This window comes from Ranitomeya variabilis, chromosome 3 (assembly GCF_051348905.1).
Source record: "Ranitomeya variabilis isolate aRanVar5 chromosome 3, aRanVar5.hap1, whole genome shotgun sequence".
NCBI classification, from domain to species: domain Eukaryota; kingdom Metazoa; phylum Chordata; class Amphibia; order Anura; family Dendrobatidae; genus Ranitomeya; species Ranitomeya variabilis.
The window spans coordinates 96,235,220-96,258,745 of record NC_135234.1 but is presented as its reverse complement, the minus strand read 5'-3'; the positions used below and the strand labels follow the sequence as shown (position 1 = coordinate 96,258,745).

Genomic DNA, 23,526 nt, shown 5'->3' with positions numbered 1-23,526 from the left:
TCCCACAAGTTTCATGCTCACCATTGTTTCTACAATCTTTAGTATATAATTATGTTATCTTCTTACTAAAACTTCATCAGATTTGTAGATTTTGGAAGAAAATTTTTGATGTATAGCCAGCTCCGTTCTTCTAGTTACACTTGCACTGTTTCTGAAGGAACTGGGCAAAGAGTTTGTTCCAAACATTTTGGCGATCTTCTGTGGGTGTAGGGTTGTACAAACCCGTCTGTTTTCATGTAATCACACAGTGTTGCAGTTGTATTATACACTTTTTTATACAATGAAGGGCTTGTAAGCAGATTACAACACTTACAATGGAGCCAGAATTCACATTTATTTATATATGCTCCAGAAGTGTTTTTTCTATTGCCTAGGAAACCACCATTCTTAAAGCTATACACGCAGGTCTGAGCAGCTCCCCTGGGTGCAATAATATTGCTTTCTTTCTTTCTCCAGCAATTAAAAACCAATCCCACCACCACAAACTTAGATCGTGCAACAATGTGATGTCCTGTCCATCAAAACCACAGGATATGCACTTAATCACTGAGCAGGAAATCATTATGTCTTATAAAAAAAGACATGTCACATGGCATTTGAATAGACACATGTTTTCCCAGTGGCTATCAGTTCTTTGTCTGGCTTTCACTCTCTGTCTTCCCATCATACACCCACATCTCAGCATCCATCAATTGTTTGCTTTGTGTTTGCGCAAATAGACGGTAAAGAGAAGGATAAAAAAGAGCGTGCAGTGTTTAAGTGCGCTGCTACAAGTCTTGTTTCCACCATTCCCTCCTTGCAGATTGCAAGGTACAGATTCAGCATTTCACTATGTAAGGTTGAGTTCTAGAGAGAAAATAATATGTTCCAGACTGTATAAAAAAGTCTTTACGGCAGAGAAAATAGAAGACTAGATTTCCCTGGGTCCCATATTATTAATGGCATCAAAGAGGGATGGACATTTACTAGATAATTGGAGCCAATAATGAGTCAATATGACTTTTTTATAGGCTCAACACCAAGAACATTCATGCACATCAACAGCATGTGCCTTTGAGGGATGTCAAAATTAATTTAAGGGGGTGTTTAGCCAAGTAACATGCTTAAATTTGCATAAATTAGTACATTTTATTTTTTTTTACTAAAATGGTAAGCATCTTAAAGGGGCTCATTCTTCAGCTGCAAGTACCAGGTCCCACAGATCTTCCCGTTCATGTCCTATACGGGACAATGTTTCTTGTGCTGTCATGAAACCAGAGATGTGTATGAAGAGGGCTGGCTGAGTGGTTTATTTCTATAGTTAAACCAACCCCCTTTTCTATCGCAGCCTATGTATACACAGATAAAGGGGCTGGCTTAGCTATTAGAATGAGCAGTCATCCAGTTCCCTTTACACATTGTTCAAGAAACATGATGGTACAGAAAATGTCCAGTGTTGGAAACGACCCAGAAGAGGAACTGCCAGGACCTGTTAAAGAAGCACTCCCATCAAATTTTTTATCCTCTTAACATACTGCATCATATTCTATAGCGCTGTGCACTTGCAATTGCTCATTTTGCCTTTCTACCCAGCTAATTCTTCTTTCTTTCTATTAAGTCTATGACATCTGACTAGCTGAATCCTTCGTAGCTCTATGTAGAAACAGAATGTCTCTTTTTCCTGCGTGAGTCATCATTAGAACTACAATTCTACATCACTACAAAGTCCCTGACAGCGGGATGAGCGGGGCCCCTGGGTCAGGAGTTGAAGAGGGGGTTGACTCATGAAGGGAAAAGAGACTTCCTCTTTCTACAGAGAGCTTAGAAAGATTCAGCTAGTCTCTGTTTTTAATCACATGATGTCATAGACTTAATGGAAAACATAAGAATTAGCTGGGTAGAAGGAAAAAATGAGGAATTGCAAGCACACCGTTCTATATCATATGAAAACTACAATATATGAAGAGGATAAACACTTTGATGGGAGAGCTTCTTTAACTGCAACTGCTGCAGGCAAAATGTGGGATTACATGACGCATATTAGGTTTAGTAGTGATTAATATGACCGTATTCAACTTCTGAATGGATCAAGGCACTGATTCAGTGGGGATCTATGGTACATCTGTATATTATATCTGAATATCTCCGATTTCATATACAGGATTTTTTGATTGCTTCTAGGAGAAAAAGTATGTTGGAAAATGGTATCCTGCAGGCACTATTATAGGGTCACTAACAAAGTATATCAAGATCCATATTCCAGTGTGCCTTCATACCGCATTATTGGGCATGGCTGTGAACACGATATCAGCCATTTGTAGAACTCCCTAAACAAAGCAAAACTGCAACCACAAGAACTACCCTGCAAAAGAATGGTGTTCCAGTACCGGGTCCCGTGAGGCTCGCATGATATGGATATGCCACGTGATCACTGCAGCCAATCAGTGACCACTATTGAGCTGTTGTGCTCTCACTTACTTTAGGTGAACCAATGACATCCAATGGAGGTTTGAGGACTACAGCCGTTTAGCCATTGTTGATTGGTTGCAGGGCTTATGTGGCATAACAATGTCATGCGATCTTTTGGAGACCGATGCCGACATTACAGGAATGGTTCTGTTATGCAATGTGAGTATAAGGTGTATTATTTTTACATTGGGGAATGCAGCATATCAGAAGGCGTTCTCCCAATAATGGACAACACCTTTAACCCCTTTATGACCTGTGATGCATAGGTAATTTGTAGATCACCTCCCCCTGCTTGATGCATGCTCCAGTGTTGAGACTGCAACTTTCCCAGCACATGTCAGCTGATTTCATCAGCTGACATGTGCCGCTAACAGCTGTGGGTAGAATGGCGATCCACCCGCGGCTGTTAACATGTTAAATTCCACTGTCAATCTCTTACAGTGGCATTTAACATAATCGTGCCAGAAGCGCATCATTCGCGCGGCCTGTTTCACATGACAGTGGGTCGCCGATGATTTGGCATGACAACCTGGGGTCTGCAGCAGACCCCTGTGGTTATCATTGCCAGATTGCTATGAGCACTGCCTTGTGGCCAGCACGCATAGCAGATGATAATTTTAGCTACACATAGCATAGCTGGAGCCCTGCTATGTGTAGCACAGGCGATCAGATGATCACAGCATCCAGTCTCCCATCAAGACTATTGAAGCCAGTAAAAAAGTAGAAAAAAAGTTTACAAAAAATAAAAAAAAAAGTTCAAATCAGTCCCCTTTCGTCCCATTCAAAATAAAACAATTAAAAAAAACAATAACCGAAAACACATATTTGCTATCATTAAGTTCAGAATCACCCGATCTATCATTATATAAAAATAATTACGGTAATCTGATCGGTAAATGGCATAATGAGAAAAAAAATCAAAATGCCAGAATAACGTTTTTTGGTTGCAAGAAAGTTGCAATAAAATGGAATAACGGGCGATCAAAACATCGTATCTACCCAAAAATGTATCAATAAAAATGTCAGCTCCGCATACAAAAAATAAACCCTCACCCTGCCCCAGATCATGAAAACACTACGGGTCTTGGAAAATGTGGCAAAAAATTTTTTTGTGGTTTTTGCAAATTTTGGATTTTTTTTCACCACTTAAATAAAATAGAACCTATACATGTTTGGTATCTACCAACTTGTGATGGAGAATCATAATGACAGGTCAGTTTTAGGATTTAGTGAACTTGGTAAAAAAAAAGCCCAAAAAACAATTGTGGTATTGTACTTTTTTTTTGCAATTTCACCGCACTTTGAATTTTTTTCCCATTTTCCAGCAGACTATATGGTAAAATTAATGATGTTAAAAAGTGCAACTCGTCCCGTCATTTGGCCATATTGATGGAAAAATAAAAATGTATGTCTCTGGGAAGAAGGGGAGCAAAAAGCGAAAACTCAAAAATGGAATAAACCAAGGTGGTGAAGGGGTTAATGCCGTAGTTACAATGGACTTTACCAACATTCCCTTCATTAGTTAGACATTGTATAGCGGTATTAATAGGCTATTCCCAAAATAATGTTATTCTTTATCCAAAGATTAGGAGATGCTTACTGACTGCTGGGAGTCTGATTACTACAACTCCTGGTAGATCACAAGACGGGGTATATAAAAACCTGGAAATTAAGCTTCACAAAGCTGCATCTTCAAGGAAGATGCACATGCTCAACCTCCAGTCAATTCACTGTCTATGGGAATGCCGGAAATAGCTGAGCGCAGTTCTCGGGTTCCAAAACCCCTTTCTTGGTATCAATGGGGAACCTAACGCTGGATAACAATTTTGTGAAAAACTCTTTAAGTGCACACTAAATGACAGTATTGTTTTTTTGGGGATAGGCTTCATGCTATATTGGGTGGTTAAAATATGCCAGTGTTATGTGGGCAATATTTCGTATTATTTGGATATGACTTGTTTTATTTAGGCATTGTCTCCCAGTATTACTGGAGGAATAGTAGTATTATTTGTATTGTATGACAGTGTAAATGATCAAATCTCCCAAAATTCATCTGGGACAGATTTGCATTCAGCAAACAGATTAAATTTTGTTCCAACTGAAATTGTCGCGAAACAATATTTATTATTCTCTAAAAACCTCCATGTCTGTAAAGCGCTGTGGAATTAATGTGGCTATAAAAGTGAGTAAAATAAATAAATAAAATAAATACATTTTGCATAGAGCCAACTTTGATACCCATAGTGCCAGATTTAGCCCGAATGACCCACATCCACTTTGAACAAGTGGAGCCCCCATCTTATTAATATTTACATTTTTTATTTAATTAGAATTTAGATTGTTTTCTCTGATAAATAAATTATTGTGGTTGTAAAGAATGAATGTAAGAGTTTCTCATACTGTAGGATTGCACTTTCCCCTACAAGGTTAATGCCACATGTCGCTGTCTGACAGCTCATACTTTATCCAGCAGTCAGTGCTGTGCAAATATTTATTTCTATATGGAATATTTGATTGCGCTGATCCTCTGGACTGCAGGAAAATTCAAGAGCTAATCTGTGGCTAGAAAACAAGACTGATATTCAAGCTACAAGTTTTGGAAAGCACAACATAATGAAACATATTGCCTCATTTCATCATAATTTTTATGGGAGAATAGGTAAAAGCCATAATCCTACTGTAGCGCTATGAATTGTGGCGCCCCTGAATTGTGTTCCATTCTTCCTAAATGGAGGGACACTGGCTTACTCACCGCCCTCACCTGCGGTGCGATCCCCATCCTGCATCCTTCCTTCTCTTCGCACACTGCACTGTGTCTCAGCGGCGCGCTCCCCTGTTCTTAAAGGGACAGAGTGAGCACATCATAAATGCTCCGAGCAGCTGCTGGGAGGCATTTAATTAATATGCATTTACCTGCAAGGTGTCTCCCTTGTATAAAAAATACCCTCCCCTACAGGAGATGCGTGAGCAACCCATATAGTTAGGTAGTCTGCTGTGCAACTGTATGTTGCCAGGTCACCCTTCCATAGTCTGTTAGTTTCCCGTACCCTTTATCCTGTGATCCCGTTAGTCCACCATGGTTAGTCCTTGTTTCATGCCACGACTTTGGCGGTGTCCGAATCCCGAAACCGTTTCTCCGGTACCTGTACTTCATGGCCTGCCTGCCACCCTTGGGGCCGAATACTCAGGCCAAAACTGTGAAGTTACAAAAAAGCAGTAAAGCCGCACCCTATAATTATATAGTCTCTATGGACATCAGGGCGCACGTCCTCACCAGGGGGTCCATCCCAGATAGAACATCCAAATCCAAACTTAAGAAAAGGACAGAGCCACACCGGATAGTGAAAAGCAGCTCACATATTTATTCTGCCTTCTGCGGCAACGTTTCGGTCCGAAGACCGGTCCGCTTGACAAAGGTCTTCGGACCGAAATGTTGCCGCAGAAGGCAGAATAAATATGTGAGCTGCTTATCACTATCCGGTGTGGCGCTGTCCTTTTCTTCAGTTTGGATTTGGAAGAACTGTGAAGTTATCTCAAGTGGCCGTCCTGTCTGTTCAGTGAGAAATTGTCCCAAGTGGCCATCCTGTCCGTACAGTGAGAAATTGTCCCAAGTGGCCATCCCGTCAGAAATTCTCCCAAGAGGCCGTCCTGTCTGAATTTGTCCATTGTGGCCATCCTGTTTTTTCTGAGAATGTGAAGTAACATCTCTGCCCTTTGGGGTCAGCAGCTACTGCCAGACACCACCCTGGAGTGGCACCTGGAAGCAACGAGCCGCACTAGTCTGACCTCACCACTAAAGGCTCCAGAGAATCCCAAGCTCGCTGCTTAGTTATGCCCCTCCAGGGTAAGTCCATTTTGTGGCATAGTGGGTCCATGAACCACGTGCGCCACCTAGGAGCGTAACACTGACTATTGTTTTTTATGCTAAGCGCTATAGTTTATTGCACACAATTGAGCATATTTATCAAACTAACTGCAACAAAACTCTACTGTAAATTGTATTTCATGACTTGCACTAGATTTGGAATTTGTGTTGGGCACTTGTTATGACTTAGCCAGCTAAAGGGCACAGCCTTGCTGTAAAGGGGCATGCCTTATCATAAATGCAGATTGGTGTAATGTGCAATATCTTGCACCAAAATTGTAGTACACATTTTTGGTACAATGTAAGCCAACGAATAGGTGGTCTAAACTTAGACTAGATAGTCTTGGGTCTAAGGGTTAGTGGCTCTTCTTGTGGAGAGTGACATGCCTAACATGCCAGGGTAAGGAGACTTGAAGGCCATGTAATGCTACTCTAGGGAATTATTCAAATTGCCTCTTCAGAGTGAAGAGGAGTTGAAATCTAGTGCCACCTATTGGAAGTATAAATCCTAAAAGTCAGTTTTGACGCTTTAACGAGTCTTGCCACATGACGTAGGATAAAAGCCAAACTAGAATTTTAATTTGTAGACACGTGTTTCGGGAGCAACAGCTCCTCCTAAGTGCAAAGTATAAGATATGATTGGGCTGTATGAGAGGCCTATGACTGGGGTCTTGTCTAAGGGGTAGTGTCTTTCCTTCTGAAGAGTGATATGTCTAACATGCCAGGGTAAAGGATACTTATTGGTACAAGATAGTCTTAAAATTAGACAGATTCATCAAATAGCATGTGATAAATGTAGCGCCTTTTTGAGAGTTTACATTGTCTAAGAATTAGACAGTTGTGATAACTATGCCTCAATGTGTCTGTAAGTTTGATTCACATATTCCTGTTTTGCAGTCCAAGCACAGACTGTGATGCAAGGGCAAACCGAGCGTCTTCTGACACAAATTGGGCAGCCTCACATATATGAGACAGGCATATGTGAGATTGGGAGAATGTCTATAAACATGAGTGAATGGGGTGTGTATGTGGATGTGGTTCATGTTTGCATAGTCTTCCATATCTTGCTATTATCCTGTACGAGTGCGTTCTCCATGTTGGTAAAGCCTGTGTTCTGATCAGACTGACTTTTTCGAGGCGAGGTTTGGATAAAAAGTGAGCACTCTGCTTTACCTGATCCCCTCTAGTAACAAAGAGCGAGGAGCAGAACCATCAGATAGTCAGAAATGGAGAATACTGTGCTGGTGAAAGAAATCCAAGTGTACTGTAGAAGAAGCTATAACGAGCACAAATGGTGATAGGGAAAGGGAAGTTTATTATCTGAGTACGGAAAGATTCTATACGACCAACTGAATGTGGCTGTAATCAGTGTCGGACTGGGTTGCCAAGGGCCCACCAGTAACATTGACTTGGTGGGGGGCCACTTTTCACCTGCATACCAATATTCCACTACCCTCGTTCACATACTTCCCTATTTCTCTATATAATAATAAACTGGGTAGTGAATCAAGTGAAAAATACTTATTGCCCATACAGTGGGGTTGGGGGACCAGATCTACTCTGGGGCCCACTGGGGGACTCCCCTGTTGCCCTATGGGCCAGTCTGAGCCTGGCTGTAATGGATCACGTAACGTGACGCAGTCACCGGCAGATACAAGAATTGGGCCTGCTCTTATGCCTACAGCATCTCTGTACCATTCCTGTTAATAGTGACTGTGTTGCCATTTATCTGTGCATAATCGCTGCTTCTTCAGCTTGAGATCATATGCCAAAAAAGAATTGTTTGTGAAGCTATGGTGTTTTACTGTCAGACACCTGAACAGTAAAAGAGTCAGGAGAAACATTTTACACCACTGCCCCTCTACATGCTTCATGTATGTGGTTTATATGATGTGCTAACTTTTTCTACATATTATGCTATGTTACCATAATGGGCTTGGTCTTATATTATTTTATGTAATTTTCAACCATTAGCCCCACCGAGGAGAACCACCTAAAACTACTGTGATAGAAGCAGGGAACACCCTCTGTCACATGTGATAGATGGTATTCTCTGTAACCAATGGTGATTACATTTTTTTATATCGGTTTAATGGATTTCTAATAAAGAAGAAGCAAATATTTTGTATTTTCAGTAGATCTGTGGTCAATTCTTTTTTGTCCTATTACTTGGACTTTTCATAATTTATCCAGTCCACCCTACTCCCTGGGAAAATTCTGCCTAATTTAAGAAAACTTCTTTAAAGGGAACCTGTCACCCCCAAAATCGCGGGTGAGGTAAGCCCACTGGCATCAGGGGCTTATCTACAGCATTCTGGAATACTGTAGATAAGCCCCGATGTATCCTAAAAGATGAGAAAAAGAGGTTAGATTATACTCACCCAGGGGCGGTCCTGCTGCTGGTCCGGGTCCTGCGCCTCCCATCTTCATCAGATGACGTCCTCTTCTGGTCTTCACGCTGCGGCTCTGGATCAGGCGTACTTTGTCTGCCCTGTTGAGGGACCGGACAAGCAGTGGGACCGCCCCTGGGTGAGTATAATCTAACGTCTTTTTCTCATCTTTTAGGATACATCGGGGCTTATCTACAGCATTACAGAATGCTGTAGATAAGCCCCTGATGCCGGTGGGCTTACCTCACCCGCGATTTTGGGGGTGACAGGTTCCCTTTAAATAGGATTTCCAACCAAAAGAGCCATATAAGTTATCGCTTTTGAGTTACCTTTTGGGAAAATGAATTACCTTCTGTTTACAGGCCCAAAGTCAAAGGTAAAAAAACAATATGGCAGGACTTCTTGTTTTCACTTTTGCAAAACATCACAGCAACTGAACAGAAAAATTACAATATTTTTCTATGTGACCCATTACTGACCAAACTATGGACACATCTCTAGCTTTTGATTTATATTGAGAGCTGATTCAGCTCTAAAAGGAGGTTGCTACTTGCTAGTGACAATATATGTGAAGAAAACGCAGAGGCCACTTATGTCCCTTTATAAAGTGATAATGCCCCTTAACAAGTAGTAATGTCCCACGTGCTCTTTATCAAGTAATATTCTCCTAGGTGCCCTTTATAATGTACTGTAATAATACACACAGAGTGGCCCCTTAATAATGTTCTAAAAAGTAATAATGCCCCTTGAACACCTCCTTAACAATTAAAAATGCCTTTGGTGCACCATTAACGATTTCTAATTGCACCCCTTAGTGCACCCCACAAAAATAAAAATGTCCCACACCTCACTGTACTGATGTTGTTGCCCTTACTGTGCTGGAATGCCGATGTTATAGATGCTTGTAGGAGGCAAGATAAAAAGTGGTGGAGAAGGCTCCCTGCTTCACCACAGGTACTAACATTATAGGCTTCCTATGGACACTGATGCAGTTGAGAGTGATGCTTGCCTGAAGAACAACCAGCAACCACACGGGGACCCAACAGTTTCTACAGTGCTCATCTGAGCAGACAGCTGGGGGCCTCACATCAGTATAACTTCTGTCTGGTGACATTGATGGGTCTTAACTTATCTTTTCTCTTAGCTTAACATATCGAAAGATGAGTGTCATGGCAATATGTCTAACTTTGAAAAAAAAACCTGACTTTGCCATACTCTGTCACGATATGTCTCTGCTATATATGTCTATGTGTGGCCACCCAGTGGTTGTGATTTGAGTCGCAACTCGCAACCAATGCAGCAGTTTGAGGGTTTTTAGTAGAATGTTGTGGTATTATAGTGAGCTTGTTTGTGAGCAAACTAAAGGGTAGACACATCTGTATGTTCCTTTCAGAGCTTTTTCTGCAGTAATTTTTTCCAGTGTTTTGCAAGCTTTTTCGTGGCTTTGTAGTATTTACACGTGTTTTTCATGAATGTATCTGTCCAATCGAGAAGCTTTTGGGGAGACACAGGAACAAAAAAAGTCATACTTTCAGCAAGCTGTGTTTTGTAATAATAAAAAGACTCAAAATTACAGCAAAAGTTTGAAAAAAAAACACAAACAAAACTTGCTAAGGTTGTAGGTAATATTTCTCTATTGACTTACAGCCAACATTTATTGCCACAAAAACATTAGGATAAAGGTCACAAAAGAGGTATTTTGAAATAGAAAAGAAAAAAACAAACCAAAAAAACAGTGCATAAAAACACGCCAATGGGGTGTGCACATGACATCTTTAAGACATCAGGGAAATGCTGTTTTCCGAGGCCAAAATGCTTCACAAAAACACCAATGGTTGTTTTCCTGAAGCATTTTCGCCAGTGTCTTTTCAGTCGTTTTTGCGATGCTCTGCCACCGGTTATCTTTGCTCTGTAATTTTCAAGAATAAAAATGTTACTTCTTTTAATCTGTTCATAGTTTCTGAAGCCTTAAATGGTTAAAAAAGTGGCATTAGACGGAACATGGGCACAGCAGGGTTGTTTTTACATTGCTGTGCTCTATGTTCATTTTTTTGAGGCAGTGTTGCAGCACTTTTCAGGTGGATTCAAGGCAAAATATACCTGAAAAAGAAACTGTGTGAACATATTCGAAATGAGATAAATTAAGCTGTTATTACTCGACAAGGAGCCATTTTTGATGTCTAATCAAATCTCTAATATTACTTAAATGTCACTTATTCTGCACTTTAACAATGTCATGGTGTTCCACTAAATTTTACTAAGTATGTTTCTTTCTTTCTTTTCAGTCAGCCGAGTTTTTCGAGATGCTGGAAAAAATGCAGGTGAGAAATTTCACTTTTTAGATAAAAATAAAGAAATGATAAAATGTGATTGTACGTGGATATTTTTGGTTTATTAAATATTCAGGACGTTCATAGGATTCACTGATGTTTTGCACATAATACATGTCCACCACAGCCATGGGCCTCATGTGCTCCATGATGAATTGTATATTTCAAGCCTATAATTTTTTTGTTGTTAAAGGGTAATCTCCATTTTAAGAAATAAACTTTGTGCAGATCAAGTGGTGATATGGATGGTTGCATTTCTCAACTCCCTTAGCACAAAGGCTTAACTGTATGTCCTCACTTGGGTCCACAAGTATGGAGAGAGCTCAAGAGTAGTGATGAGCGAGTATACTCGTTGCTCGGGTTTTCCAGAGCACGCTCGGGTGATCTCCGAGTATTTGTTATTGCTCGGAGATATAGTTTTCATCGCCTCAGTTGCATGATTTACGGCTTCCAGATATGCTGAATACATGTGGGAATTCCCTAACAAACAGGCATTCCTCACATGTATTCAGGGTATCTGGAAGCCGTAAATCATGCAACTGAGGCGATGAAAACTATATCTCCGAGCAATAATAAATACTCGGAGATCACCCGAGCGTGCTCTGGAAAACCAGAGCAATGAGTACACTCGCTCATCACTACTCAGGAGCTGAGCCTGCTCCACATGTGGCAAATTATGGCTGTGCTATACAGCTGCTTTCTGTCTGTAAAAACAGCAATTCGGAGCTCACTGTTAATTAACCATTCAGATGTCAATCCCTATTAGCGGCATTTAAAAGAGTGATTGTTAGTGTTGAGCATTCCGATACCGCAAGTATCGGGTATCGGCCGATACTTGCGGGTATCGGAATTCCGATACCGAGATCCGATACTTTTGTGATATCGGGAATCGGTATCGGGATTAATAGCAATGTGTAAAATAAAGAATTAAAATAAAAAATATTGCTATACTCACCTCTCCGACGCAGCCTGCACCTCACCGAGGGAACCGGCAGCCTTCTTTGCTTAAAATGCGCGCGTTTACTGCCTTCCGTGACGTCACGGCTTCTGATTGGTCGCGTGCCGCCCATGTGACGGCGACGCGACCAATCACAACAAGCCGTGACGTAATTTCAGGTCCTGAATGCCTAATTCTAGGCATTCAGGATTTGAAAATTACGTCACGGCTTGTGATTGGTCGCGTGCCGCCCATGTGACCGCGACGCGACCAATCACAACGAGCCGTGACGAAATTTCAGGTCCTGAATGCCTAATTCTAGGCATTCAGGATTTGAAAATTACGTCACGGCTTGTGATTGGTCGCGTGCCGCCCATGTGACCGCGACGCGACCAGTCACAAGCCGTGACGTAATTTTCAAATCCTGAATGCCTAGAATTAGGCATTCAGGACCTGAAATTACGTCAAGGCTTGTTGTGATTGGTCGCGTCGCGGTCACATGGGCGGCACGCGACCAATCACAAGCCGTGACGTAATTTTCAAATCCTGAATGCCTAGAATTAGGCATTCAGGACCTGAAATTACGTCACGGCTTGTTGTGATTGGTCGAGTCGCCGTCACATGGGCGGCACGCGACCAATCACAAGCCGTGACGTCACGGAAGGCAGTAAACGCGCGCATTTTAAGCAAAGAAGGCTGCCGGTTCCCTCGGTAAGGTGCAGGCTGCGTCGGAGAGGTGAGTATAGCAATATTTTTTATTTTAATTCTTTATTTTACACAGTAATATGGATCCCAGGGCCTGAAGGAGAGTTTCCTCTCCTTCAGACCCTGGGAACCATCAGGGATACAGTCCGATACTTGAGTCCCATTGACTTGTATTGGTATCGGGTATCGGTATCGGATTAGATCCGATACTTTGCCGGTATCGGCCGATACTTTTCGATACCGATACTTTCAAGTATCGGAGGGTATCGCTCAACACTAGTGATTGTCATTGTCAGTGCTCGCGTTCAGTACATGATGGGTTATCACAGCAGCCAGGGACCTGCTGAAATCACCCATCACTGCCATCTTTGTACTCTTGTAAAGCTCAGTTACAGGCTGAGATTTATGATAAACCATTACTTACATTATATATTGCAATTACTGTATGTGGTATCGCAGTACACAGAACAAGACAATGTAAAGATCGTAGGTTCAACGTCCATAAAAAAAGACAAATAAAAAATGAAGTAAAGAAAGTTTTAAAATATCTGAAAATTTTCTTTCAAATAATTAAAAAATTTGAATCAATTCCCTTTTTCTAGTTAAAAATAATAAGAAATTGAAAATAATATATATCTGGTATCACTATGTCTGTAAAAGTCAGAGTAAATTAACGCATATGGTAAAATATGGAATTTCCGTAATCGTACTGATTTGGAGAATCATGTTGCCAGGCTATTTTTGCCAAACAATGAACACTATAGAAACAAAACCCAAAAAAACAATGATGGAATTGCATTTTTTTGCCACCAATTCATACCATTTGGAATATGTTTTGCTAGATTTTTAGTACATTTTACGGTAAAATGAATGATGCACCATAATTCAAAACTACAACTCATGGCTCTCTTGCCACAAAAATAAAAAGTTATAGCTCTTGGAAGTAAGGTATAAACAAAAGTGCTAAATGAAAAATCACCTTGTTCTTAAAGGGATTCTCCAAGCATGAAGAATTCAGACTGCAGCCCATCCTAGTCACGAGTCAGTACAGGCTGCGCACTGAAGAGATATAGCTCCCGAGACCAGTGGAGGATAAAGCTGGAGATCTTACCAGGGCCGGCCCGAGAGATTACGGCGCCCTAGGCGAAACTATTTTGTTGTGCCCCTACTACTTTTAACATACCTCCCAACTTTTGAAGACGGGAAAGAGGGACAAAGTGCGCCACGGCAAATTTTAGGCCACGCCTCTGACCACACCCATTCATAACTAGCCACACCCATATCCACATCCCAACCACACCCATTTAGCACTGCTGATTACACTGTTTCATAAAGAATAATTATAAACAAAAAAATATGGCCACACAGTGCTCCATACTGTATAATGGCCACACATGATGCTCCATACTGTATAATGGCCACACATGATGCTCCATACTGTATAATGGCTACACATGATGCTCCATACTGTATAATGACCACACATGATGCTCCATACTGTATATTGGCTGCACATGATACTTCGTACTGTATAATGGCCACACATAGCTACTCCTACACACGCGGCTGCTCTCCGTACACACGCGCTCCACTCCATACACCTCGTACACACACGGCTCCGCTCCGTACACGTCGTACACATTTAGCTCCGCTCCATACACCTCATACACACACGACTCCGCTCCATACACCTCTGTTGTGAATTCTGCTTTTGGGTTCCCTCCGGTGGTAGTAGGTGGTAATGCAGTTGTCCCTGGGTTGCAGTCCTGGTCAGGTGTGTCTGCTGATTGCAGTTCTGACTGGGGTATTTAGGTGTGCTGGATTCATTAGTCCTTGCCAGTTGTCAATTGTTGTTGGGAGGTGTAGGACCTCTGCCTGGTTCCTCCTGCCTTTCTGCCAAATCAGCAAAGATAAGTGTCTGTTTTTTTTTTCCTGTGGCACACATGCTGTGTGCTTCACAATTCAGTGCTATTCTTTGTGTTTTCTTGTCCAGCTTAGATTGTGTCAGTATTTTCTCAGTCTTGTTGGATTCTCTGGAGTGGCAGATATACATTCCATGTCTTTAGTTAGATTGTGGAACTTTTTTTATTATCTGTTGTGGATATTTTTGGAAGGGTTTTAATACTGACCGCCTAGTAATCTGTCCTATCCTCTCCTATTTAGCTAGAGTGGCCTCTTTTGCTAAATCCTGTTTTCTACCTGCGTGTGTCTATTCTTCTCCTACTCACAGTCATTATTCGTGGGGGGCTGCCTATCCTTTGGGGGTCTGCTCTGAGGCAAGATAGCATTCCTATTTCCATCTATAGGGGTATTTAGTCCTCCAGCTGTGCCGAGGTGTCTAGGGTTTGTTAGGCACACCCCACGGCTACTTCTAGTTGCGGTGTTAGTTCAGGATTTGCGGTCAGTACAGGTTCCACCGACTCCAGAGAAAGTTTTCATGCGGCTCCAAGGTCACCAGATCATAACAGTACCACTGGCCCATAATGAGTTAAATGCATCTCAGAAGAAGGGAAGAAAGGTGTTGAGCCATTTTTTTTCTGCAGTCTGTTCTGTCTTTTCTTCCCTCTTTATTTATGGGTGGCTGAGGAGTCTTGTGCCAGCATGGATGTTCAGGAATTAGCTTCTCGTGTAGACCAGCTTGCTGCTAGGGTACAGGGTATTTCTGATTATATTGTTCAGACTCCTGCTTTAGAGCCAAAGATTCCTACTCCTGATTTGTTTTTTGGTGATAGGTCCAAATTTTGGGGTTTTAAAAACAATTGTGAACTGTTTTTTGCTCTGAGACCGCGATCCTCCGGTGATTCCATTCAGCAGGTTAAAATTGCCATCTCCCTGCTGTGTGGTGATCCACAGGATTGGGCATTTTCCCTGAAATCTGGGAATCCGGCCTTGCTTAATGTAGATTCCTTTTTTCAGGCTTTAGGATTATTATATGATGAACCTAATTCTGTGGATCAAGCGGAGAAAACCTTGTTGGCCCTGTCTCAGGGTCAAGAGGCGGCAGAATTGTATTGTCAGAAATTTAGAAAATGGTCTGTGTTGACTAAATGGAATGATGATGCTTTGGCGGCAATTTTCAGAAAGGGTCTTTCTGAATCCGTTAAAGATGTTATGGTGGGGTTTCCCACGCCTTCCGGTCTGAGTGATTCTATGTCTCTGGCCATTCAGATTGATCGGCGCTTGCGGGAGCGTCAAACTGTGCGCGCTGTGGCGTCGCCCTTAGAGCAAAGTCCTGAGCCAATGCAGTGTGATAGGATTTTGTCTAGAACGGAACGACAAGGATTCAGACGTCAGAATAGGTTGTGTTATTATTGTGGCGACGCTTCTCATGTCATTTCAGTCTGCCCTAAGCGGACAAAAAGGATCGCTAGTTCATTTACTATCAGTACTGTACAACCTAAATTTCTGTTATCGGTGTCCTTGATCTGCTCATTGTCATCATTTTCTGTCATGGCGTTTGTGGATTCAGGCGCCGCCTTGAACTTAATGGATTTTGAGTTTGCCAGGCGTTGTGGTTTTCCCTTGCAGCCTTTGCAGAACCCTATTCCTTTAAGGGGGATTGATGCTACACCTTTGGCTAAAAATAAGCCCCAGTTTTGGACACAGGTGACCATGCACATGGCGCCAGCCAATCAGGAAGATTGTCGATTTCTGGTGTTGTATAATTTGCATGATGTTATCGTGCTGGGTTTCCCGTGGTTGCAGGTACATAATCCTGTGTTGAATTGGAAATCTATGTCTGTGACTAGTTGGGGTTGTCAGGGGGTTCATAATGATGTTCCTTTGATGTCAATCTCCTCTTCTTCCTCTTCTGAAATTCCAGAGTTTTTGTCTGATTTTCAGGATGTATTCGATGAGCCCAAGTCCAGTTCCCTTTCACCGCACAGGGACTGTGATTGTGCGATTGACTTGATTCCAGGCAGTAAGTTTCCTAAAGGCCGACTTTTCAACCTGTCTGTGCCTGAACATACCACCATGCGGAGTTATGTTAAGGAGTCTTTGGAGAAAGGGCATATTCGGCCATCTTCTTCACCATTGGGAGCAGGTTTTATTTTTGTTGCTAAGAAGGATGGCTGTTGTGAACTCTATTTTTGGGCTCCCTCTAGTGGTCACAAGCGGTACTGTGTAGTGTTGTTTTTCTGCAGGTTTCAGTATCAGCTGGTTCGTTATCCTTGGGTGGTTTCCTATTTAGCTCTCCTGGATACTCAGTTCCTTGCCTGCTATCAATGTATTCAGTGCTCTTCAGATTCCTTGTGTCTACCTTGCTCCCAGTCTCTCCAAGACAAGCTAAGTTTTTGTTTGATCATTTTTGATTATCAGTGTTCATTATGTTTTTTGTCCAGCTCGCTAAAATGTGATTTCCTCGCTTGCTGGTTGCTCTAGGGGACTGAGGTTCTCCCCCCACACCGTTAGTTGGTGTGGGAGTTCTTGAAATCTCAGAGTGGATATTTTGTAAGGGGTTTTTACTGACCGCATAGATTCCCTTTTCTATTTTCTGCTATCTAGTATTAGTGGGCCTCATTTGCTGAATCTGCTTTCACCCCTGTGTATGTGCCTTCCTCTTACCTCACCGTTATTATCTGTTGGGAGCTTCTATATCTTTGGGGATTATTTCTCTGGAGGCAAGAGAGGTCTTTTCTTTCTCTCTAGGGGTAGTTAGTTCCTCAGGCTGGCTTGAGACGTCTAGGATTTTTAGGCACGTTCACCGGCTACTTCTAGTGTGTTTGGATAGGTTCAGATTTGCGGTCAGTCCAGTTTGCCACCTCCCTAGAGCTTGTCCTACGTTTGTTACTTAGCTGGAGTTATTTGTGATCCTCAACCACTAAGGATCATAACAGTATAGCAGGCCAAAAAGTGTTTAATGCATCGCAGAAGTGGGATAAAAAGAAGACCTGAGTACATTTTTTTTTTCCTCCCGCTTTTCCTTTGCTGCAGTCTGTTTAGCTTCTTTCATCCCCTTGAACTCTGGGTGGTTTTGAGCTCAGCTGCAGACATGAATGTTCAGACTCTGACTTCTAGTGTGGATCATCTTACTGCACAGGTGCAAAGTATTCAGGATTTTGTTATTCGTAGCCCTATGTCAGAACCAAAGATACCCATTCCTGAGTTGTTTTCTGGAGATAGATCTAGGTTTCTAAATTTTAAGAATAATTGTAAGTTATTTCTATCTCTGAGACCTCGTTCCTCTGGTGATTCCACTCAGCAAGTTAAAATTGTTATCTCCTTGTTGCGTTGCGACCCTCAAGATTGGGCTTTCTCTCTGGCGCCAGGAGATCCTGCATTGCTTAATGTAGATGCATTTTTTCTGGCTCTTGGACTGCTTTATGAGGAGCCTAATCTTGAGAATCAGGCAGAAAGAGCGATGCTGGCTATCTCTCAAGGTCAGGATGAAGCAGAGGTGTATTGTCAAAAATTTCGGAAATGGTCGGTGCTTACTCAATGGAATGAGTGTGCCCTGGCTGCAAATTTCAGAGAAGGTCTTTCTGAGGCCGTTAAGAATGTTATGGTGGGGTTTCCCACCCCTACAAGTCTGAGTGATTCTATGGCTCTAACCATTCAGGTTGATCGGCGTTTGCGGGAGCGCAAATCTGCTCATCCTTTGGCGGTATTTTCTGGACAGAGACCTGAGTCTATGCAATGTGACCGAACTCTGACCAGAATTGAGCGACAAAGTCATAGACGTCAAAATGGGTTGTGCTTTTACTGTGGTGATTCTACTCATGTTATCTAAACGCTTAAAAAAAATCGCTAAACCTGTCACCTTTGGTACTATACAGCCTAAATTTATTTTGTCTGTTACTTTGATTTGTTCTTTGTCGTCCTACCCGGTTATGGCTTTTGTGGATTCGGGTGCTGCCCTGAATCTGATGGATTTGTCGTTTGCCAGGCGCTGTGGTTTTGTCCTGGAGCCTTTGGAATTTCCTATTCCTCTGAGGGGAATTGATGCTACGCCATTGGCTGAGAATAAGCCTCAGTATTGGACGCAAATGACCATGTGCATGACTCCCGTACATCAGGAGGTGATTCGCTTTCTTGTTCTGCATAATTTGCATGATGTTGTCGTTTTGGGTCTGCCATGGCTGCAAGCTCATAATCCAGTTTTAGATTGGAAAGCTATGTCTGTGTCAAGTTGGGGTTGTCAGGGAATTCATGGCGATACTCCGTTGGTGTCTATTGCTTCTTCCACTCCTTCTGAGGTCCCTGAGTTTTTGTCTGACTACCAGGATGTATTTGATGAGCCCAGGTCCAGTGCCCTGCCTGTTGTGAATTTGGATTCTGGGCTCCCCCGGTGGCTACTGGTGGAATTGAACTGGTGTCTTCATCTTCTCTGTTCACCTGTTCCCATCAAGATGTGGGAGTCGCTATATAACCTTGCTGCTCTGTTAGTTGCTTGCCGGTCAACAATGTTATCAGAAGCCTCTCTGTGCTTGTTCCTGCTCCTAGACAACTACTAGATAAGTTGGACTCTTGTCCATGTTTGTTTTTGCATTTTTGTTCCAGTTCACAGCTGAAGTTTCGTTACTGTGTCTGGAAAGCTCTTGTGAACAGGAATTGCCACTCTGGTGTTATGAGTTAATGCCAGAGTTTTAAAGTAATTTCTGGATGGTGTTTTTGATAGGCTTTTCAGCTGACCATGAAAGTGTCCTTTCTGTCTTCTGCTATGTAGTAAGTGGACCTCAAATTTGCTAAACCTATTTTCATACTACGTTTGTTATTTCATCTCAACTCACCGCCAATACATGTGGGGGGCCTCTGTCTCCTTTCGGGGTATTTCTCTAGAGGTGAGCTAGGACTAATATTTTCCTCTGCTAGTTTTATTTAGTCCTCCGGCTGGTGCTGGGCATCTAGAATCAACGTAGGCATGCTACCCGGCCACTGCTAGTTGTGCGTTAGGTTTAGTTCATGGTCAGCTCAGTTCCCATCTTCCAAGAGCTAGTTCCTATATATGCTTATGCTATGTTCTCTTGCCATTGAGATCATGACAGTTTGACCGGCCTTCAAAGTGTTAATTGTTTGGGCTGAAGCAGGAGAAAAAGAAGTGTTGAAGGGAAATTTTTTTTTTTTTTTTTTCCCCCTCAGAGTTTTGCTGCCTAGCCCTTAATTGCTGTCTAGCTGCTTCTTACCTCCTCTTAACCCTTGAATGGCTCTGTGTCCACCTGTTTGTAATGGATCTTCAGAGTGTAACTGCAGGTTTGAATAATCTCGCCACGAAGGTACAAAATTTGCAAGATTTTGTTTGTCATGCACCTGTATCTGAGCCGAGAATTCCTTTGCCGGAATTTTTCTCGGGGAATAGATCCGGGTTTCAGAATTTTCGAAATAATTGCAAATTATTTTTGTCCCTGAAATCTCGCTCTGCCGGAGACCCTGCACAGCAGGTCAGGATTGTGATTTCCTTGCTCCGGGGCGACCCTCAAGACTGGGCTTTTTCATTGACACCAGGGGATCCTGCGTTGCTCAATGTGGATGCGTTTTTTCTGGCCTTGGGGTTGCTTTATGACGAACCTCATTTGGAGCTTCAGGCAGAAAAAACTTTGATGTCCCTATCTCAGGGGCAAGATGAAGCGGAAATTTACTGCCAAAGATTCCGTAAATGGTCTGTGCTTACTCAGTGGAATGAGTGCGCCCTGGCGGCGACTTTCAGAGAGGGTCTCTCTGATGCCATTAAGGATGTTATGGTGGGGTTCCCTGTGCCTGCGGGTCTGAATGAGTCCATGACAATGGCTATTCAGATCGATAGGCGTTTGCGGGAGCGCAAACCAGTGCACCATCTGGCGGTGTCCACTGAGAAGTCGCCAGAGAGTATGCAGTGTGATAGAATTCTGTCCCGAAGCGAGCGGCAGAATTTTAGACGGAAAAATGGGTTGTGTTTCTATTGTGGTGATTCTACTCATGTTATATCAGCATGCTCTAAGCGCACTAAAAAGCTTGGTAAATCTGTTTCCATTTGCACCTTACCGTCTAAATTTATTCTATCTGTGACCCTGATTTGCTCTTTGTCATCTATTACCACGGACGCCTATGTCGACTCTGGCGCCGCTTTGAGTTTTATGGATTGGTCCTTTGCCAAACGCTGTGGGTATGATTTAGAGCCTTTGGAGACTCCTATTCCTCTGAAGGGGATTGACTCCACCCCATTGGCTAATAATAAACCACAATACTGGACACAAGTAACTATGCGTATTAATCCGGATCACCAGGAGATTATTCGCTTTCTGGTGCTGTATAATCTACATGATGATTTGGTACTAGGATTGCCTTGGCTGCAATCTCACAACCCAGTCCTCGACTGGAGAGCTATGTCTGTGTTGAGCTGGGGATGTAAGGGGGCTCATGGGGATGTACCTGTGGTTTCCATTTCATCATCCATTCCCTCTGAAATTCCTGAGTTCCTGTCTGACTATCGTGACGTCTTTGAAGAATCCAAGCTTGGTTCGTTACCTCCGCACCGAGAGTGCGATTGTGCCATAGATTTAATCCCGGGTAGTAAATACCCAAAGGGTCGTTTATTTAATCTGTCTGTGCCTGAACATGCTGCTATGCGAGAATATATAAAGGAGTCCTTGGAAAAGGGACATATTCGTCCATCGTCATCTCCCTTAGGAGCCGGTTTTTTCTTTGTGTCAAAAAAAGACGGCTCTTTGAGACCATGTATTGATTATCGGCTTTTGAATAAAATCACTGTTAAATATCAATACCCATTGCCGTTGCTGACTGATTTGTTTGCTCGCATAAAGGGGGCCAAGTGGTTCTCTAAGATTGACCTTCGTGGGGCGTATAATTTGGTGCGAATCAGGCAGGGGGATGAGTGGAAAACCGCATTTAATACGCCCGAGGGCCACTTTGAGTATTTAGTGATGCCTTTTGGTCTTTCTAATGCTCCGTCAGTTTTCCAGTCCTTTATGCATGATATTTTTCGCGATTATTTGGATAAATTTATGATTGTGTATCTGGATGATATTCTGATTTTTTCGGATGACTGGGACTCTCATGTCCAGCAAGTCAGGAGGGTTTTTCAGGTTTTGCGGTCTAATTCTTTGTGTGTGAAGGGTTCTAAGTGTGTTTTTGGGGTACAGAGGATTTCCTTTTTGGGATATATTTTTTCCCCCTCTTCCATTGAAATGGATCCTGTCAAGGTTCAAGCTATTTGTGATTGGACGCAGCCCTCTTCTCTTAAGAGTCTTCAGAAATTTTTGGGCTTTGCTAACTTTTATCGTCGATTTATTGCTGGTTTTTCGGATATTGCTAAACCATTGACCGATTTGACTAAGAAGGGTGCTGATGTTGCTGATTGGTCCCCTGATGCTGTGGAGGCCTTTCGGGAGCTTAAGCGCCGTTTTTCCTCTGCCCCTGTGTTGCGTCAGCCTGATGTTGCTCTACCTTTTCAGGTTGAGGTCGACGCTTCTGAGATCGGAGCTGGGGCAGTGTTGTCGCAGAAAAGTTCTGACTGCTCCGTGATGAGGCCTTGTGCCTTCTTTTCCCGTAAATTTTCGCCCGCTGAGCGGAATTATGATGTTGGGAATCGGGAGCTTTTGGCCATGAAGTGGGCTTTTGAGGAGTGGCGCCATTGGCTTGAGGGGGCCAGACATCAGGTGGTGGTATTGACTGACCACAAAAATTTGATTTATCTTGAGACCGCCAGGCGCCTGAATCCTAGACAGGCGCGCTGGTCATTATTTTTCTCTCGGTTTGATTTTGTGGTGTCGTACCTACCGGGTTCTAAGAATGTTAAGGCGGATGCCCTTTCTAGGAGTTTTGAGCCTGACTCGCCTGGTAACTCTGAGCCCACAGGTATCCTTAGGGATGGAGTGGTATTGTCAGCCGTTTCTCCAGACCTGCGGCGGGCCTTGCAGGAGTTTCAGGCGGATAGACCTGATCGTTGCCCACCTGATAAACTGTTTGTTCCTGATGATTGGACCAGTAGAGTCATCTCTGAGGTTCATTCTTCTGCGTTGGCAGGTCATCCTGGCATTTTTGGTACCAGGGATTTGGTGGCAAGGTCCTTCTGGTGGCCTTCCCTGTCACGAGATGTGCGAGGCTTTGTGCAGTCTTGTGACGTTTGTGCTCGGGCCAAGCCTTGTTGTTCTCGGGCTAGTGGATTATTGTTGCCCTTGCCTATTCCTAAGAGGCCTTGGACGCACATCTCGATGGATTTTATTTCAGATCTGCCTGTTTCTCAGAAGATGTCTGTCGTCTGGGTGGTGTGTGACCGTTTTTCTAAGATGGTCCATTTGGTTCCTCTGCCCAAGTTACCTTCTTCTTCCGAGTTGGTTCCTCTGTTTTTTCAAAATGTTGTTCGTTTGCATGGTATTCCTGAGAATATCGTTTCTGACAGAGGGACCCAATTCGTGTCTAGATTTTGGCGGGCATTCTGTGCTAGGATGGGCATAGATTTATCTTTTTCGTCCGCTTTCCATCCTCAGATGAATGGCCAGACCGAGCGGATTAATCAGACCCTGGAGACATATCTGAGGTGTTTTGTGTCTGCTGACCAGGATGATTGGGTTGCTTTTTTGCCATTGGCGGAGTTCGCTCTCAATAATCGGGCCAGCTCTGCCACTTTGGTGTCCCCGTTTTTCTGTAATTCGGGGTTTCATCCTCGATTTTCCTCTGGTCAGGTGGAATCTTCGGATTGTCCTGGAGTGGATGCTGTGGTGGAGAGATTGCATCGGATCTGGGGGCAGGTGGTGGACAATTTGAGGTTGTCCCAGGAGAGGACTCAGCTTTTTGCCAACCGCCACCGTCGTGTTGGTCCTCGGCTTTCTGTTGGGGATTTGGTGTGGTTGTCTTCTCGTTTTGTCCCTATGAGGGTCTCTTCTCCTAAGTTTAAGCCTCGGTTTATCGGCCCGT

At 43.0% G+C, this 23,526-nt stretch overlaps 1 protein-coding gene across 4 annotated transcripts in view; it reads left to right on the top strand.

Moving 5' to 3' along the window:
• Nucleotides 1-23,526, top strand: part of RAP1GAP2 (RAP1 GTPase activating protein 2) — a 1,028,482-nt gene that overhangs the window by 826,437 nt on the left and 178,519 nt on the right. For all 4 annotated transcript variants that reach the window (XM_077294402.1, XM_077294401.1, XM_077294400.1 and 1 more), the window contains one exon: nt 10,989-11,024. In XM_077294402.1, the coding sequence (XP_077150517.1) occupies nt 10,989-11,024 (36 nt within the window). The remainder of the gene's footprint in view (nt 1-10,988; nt 11,025-23,526) is intronic.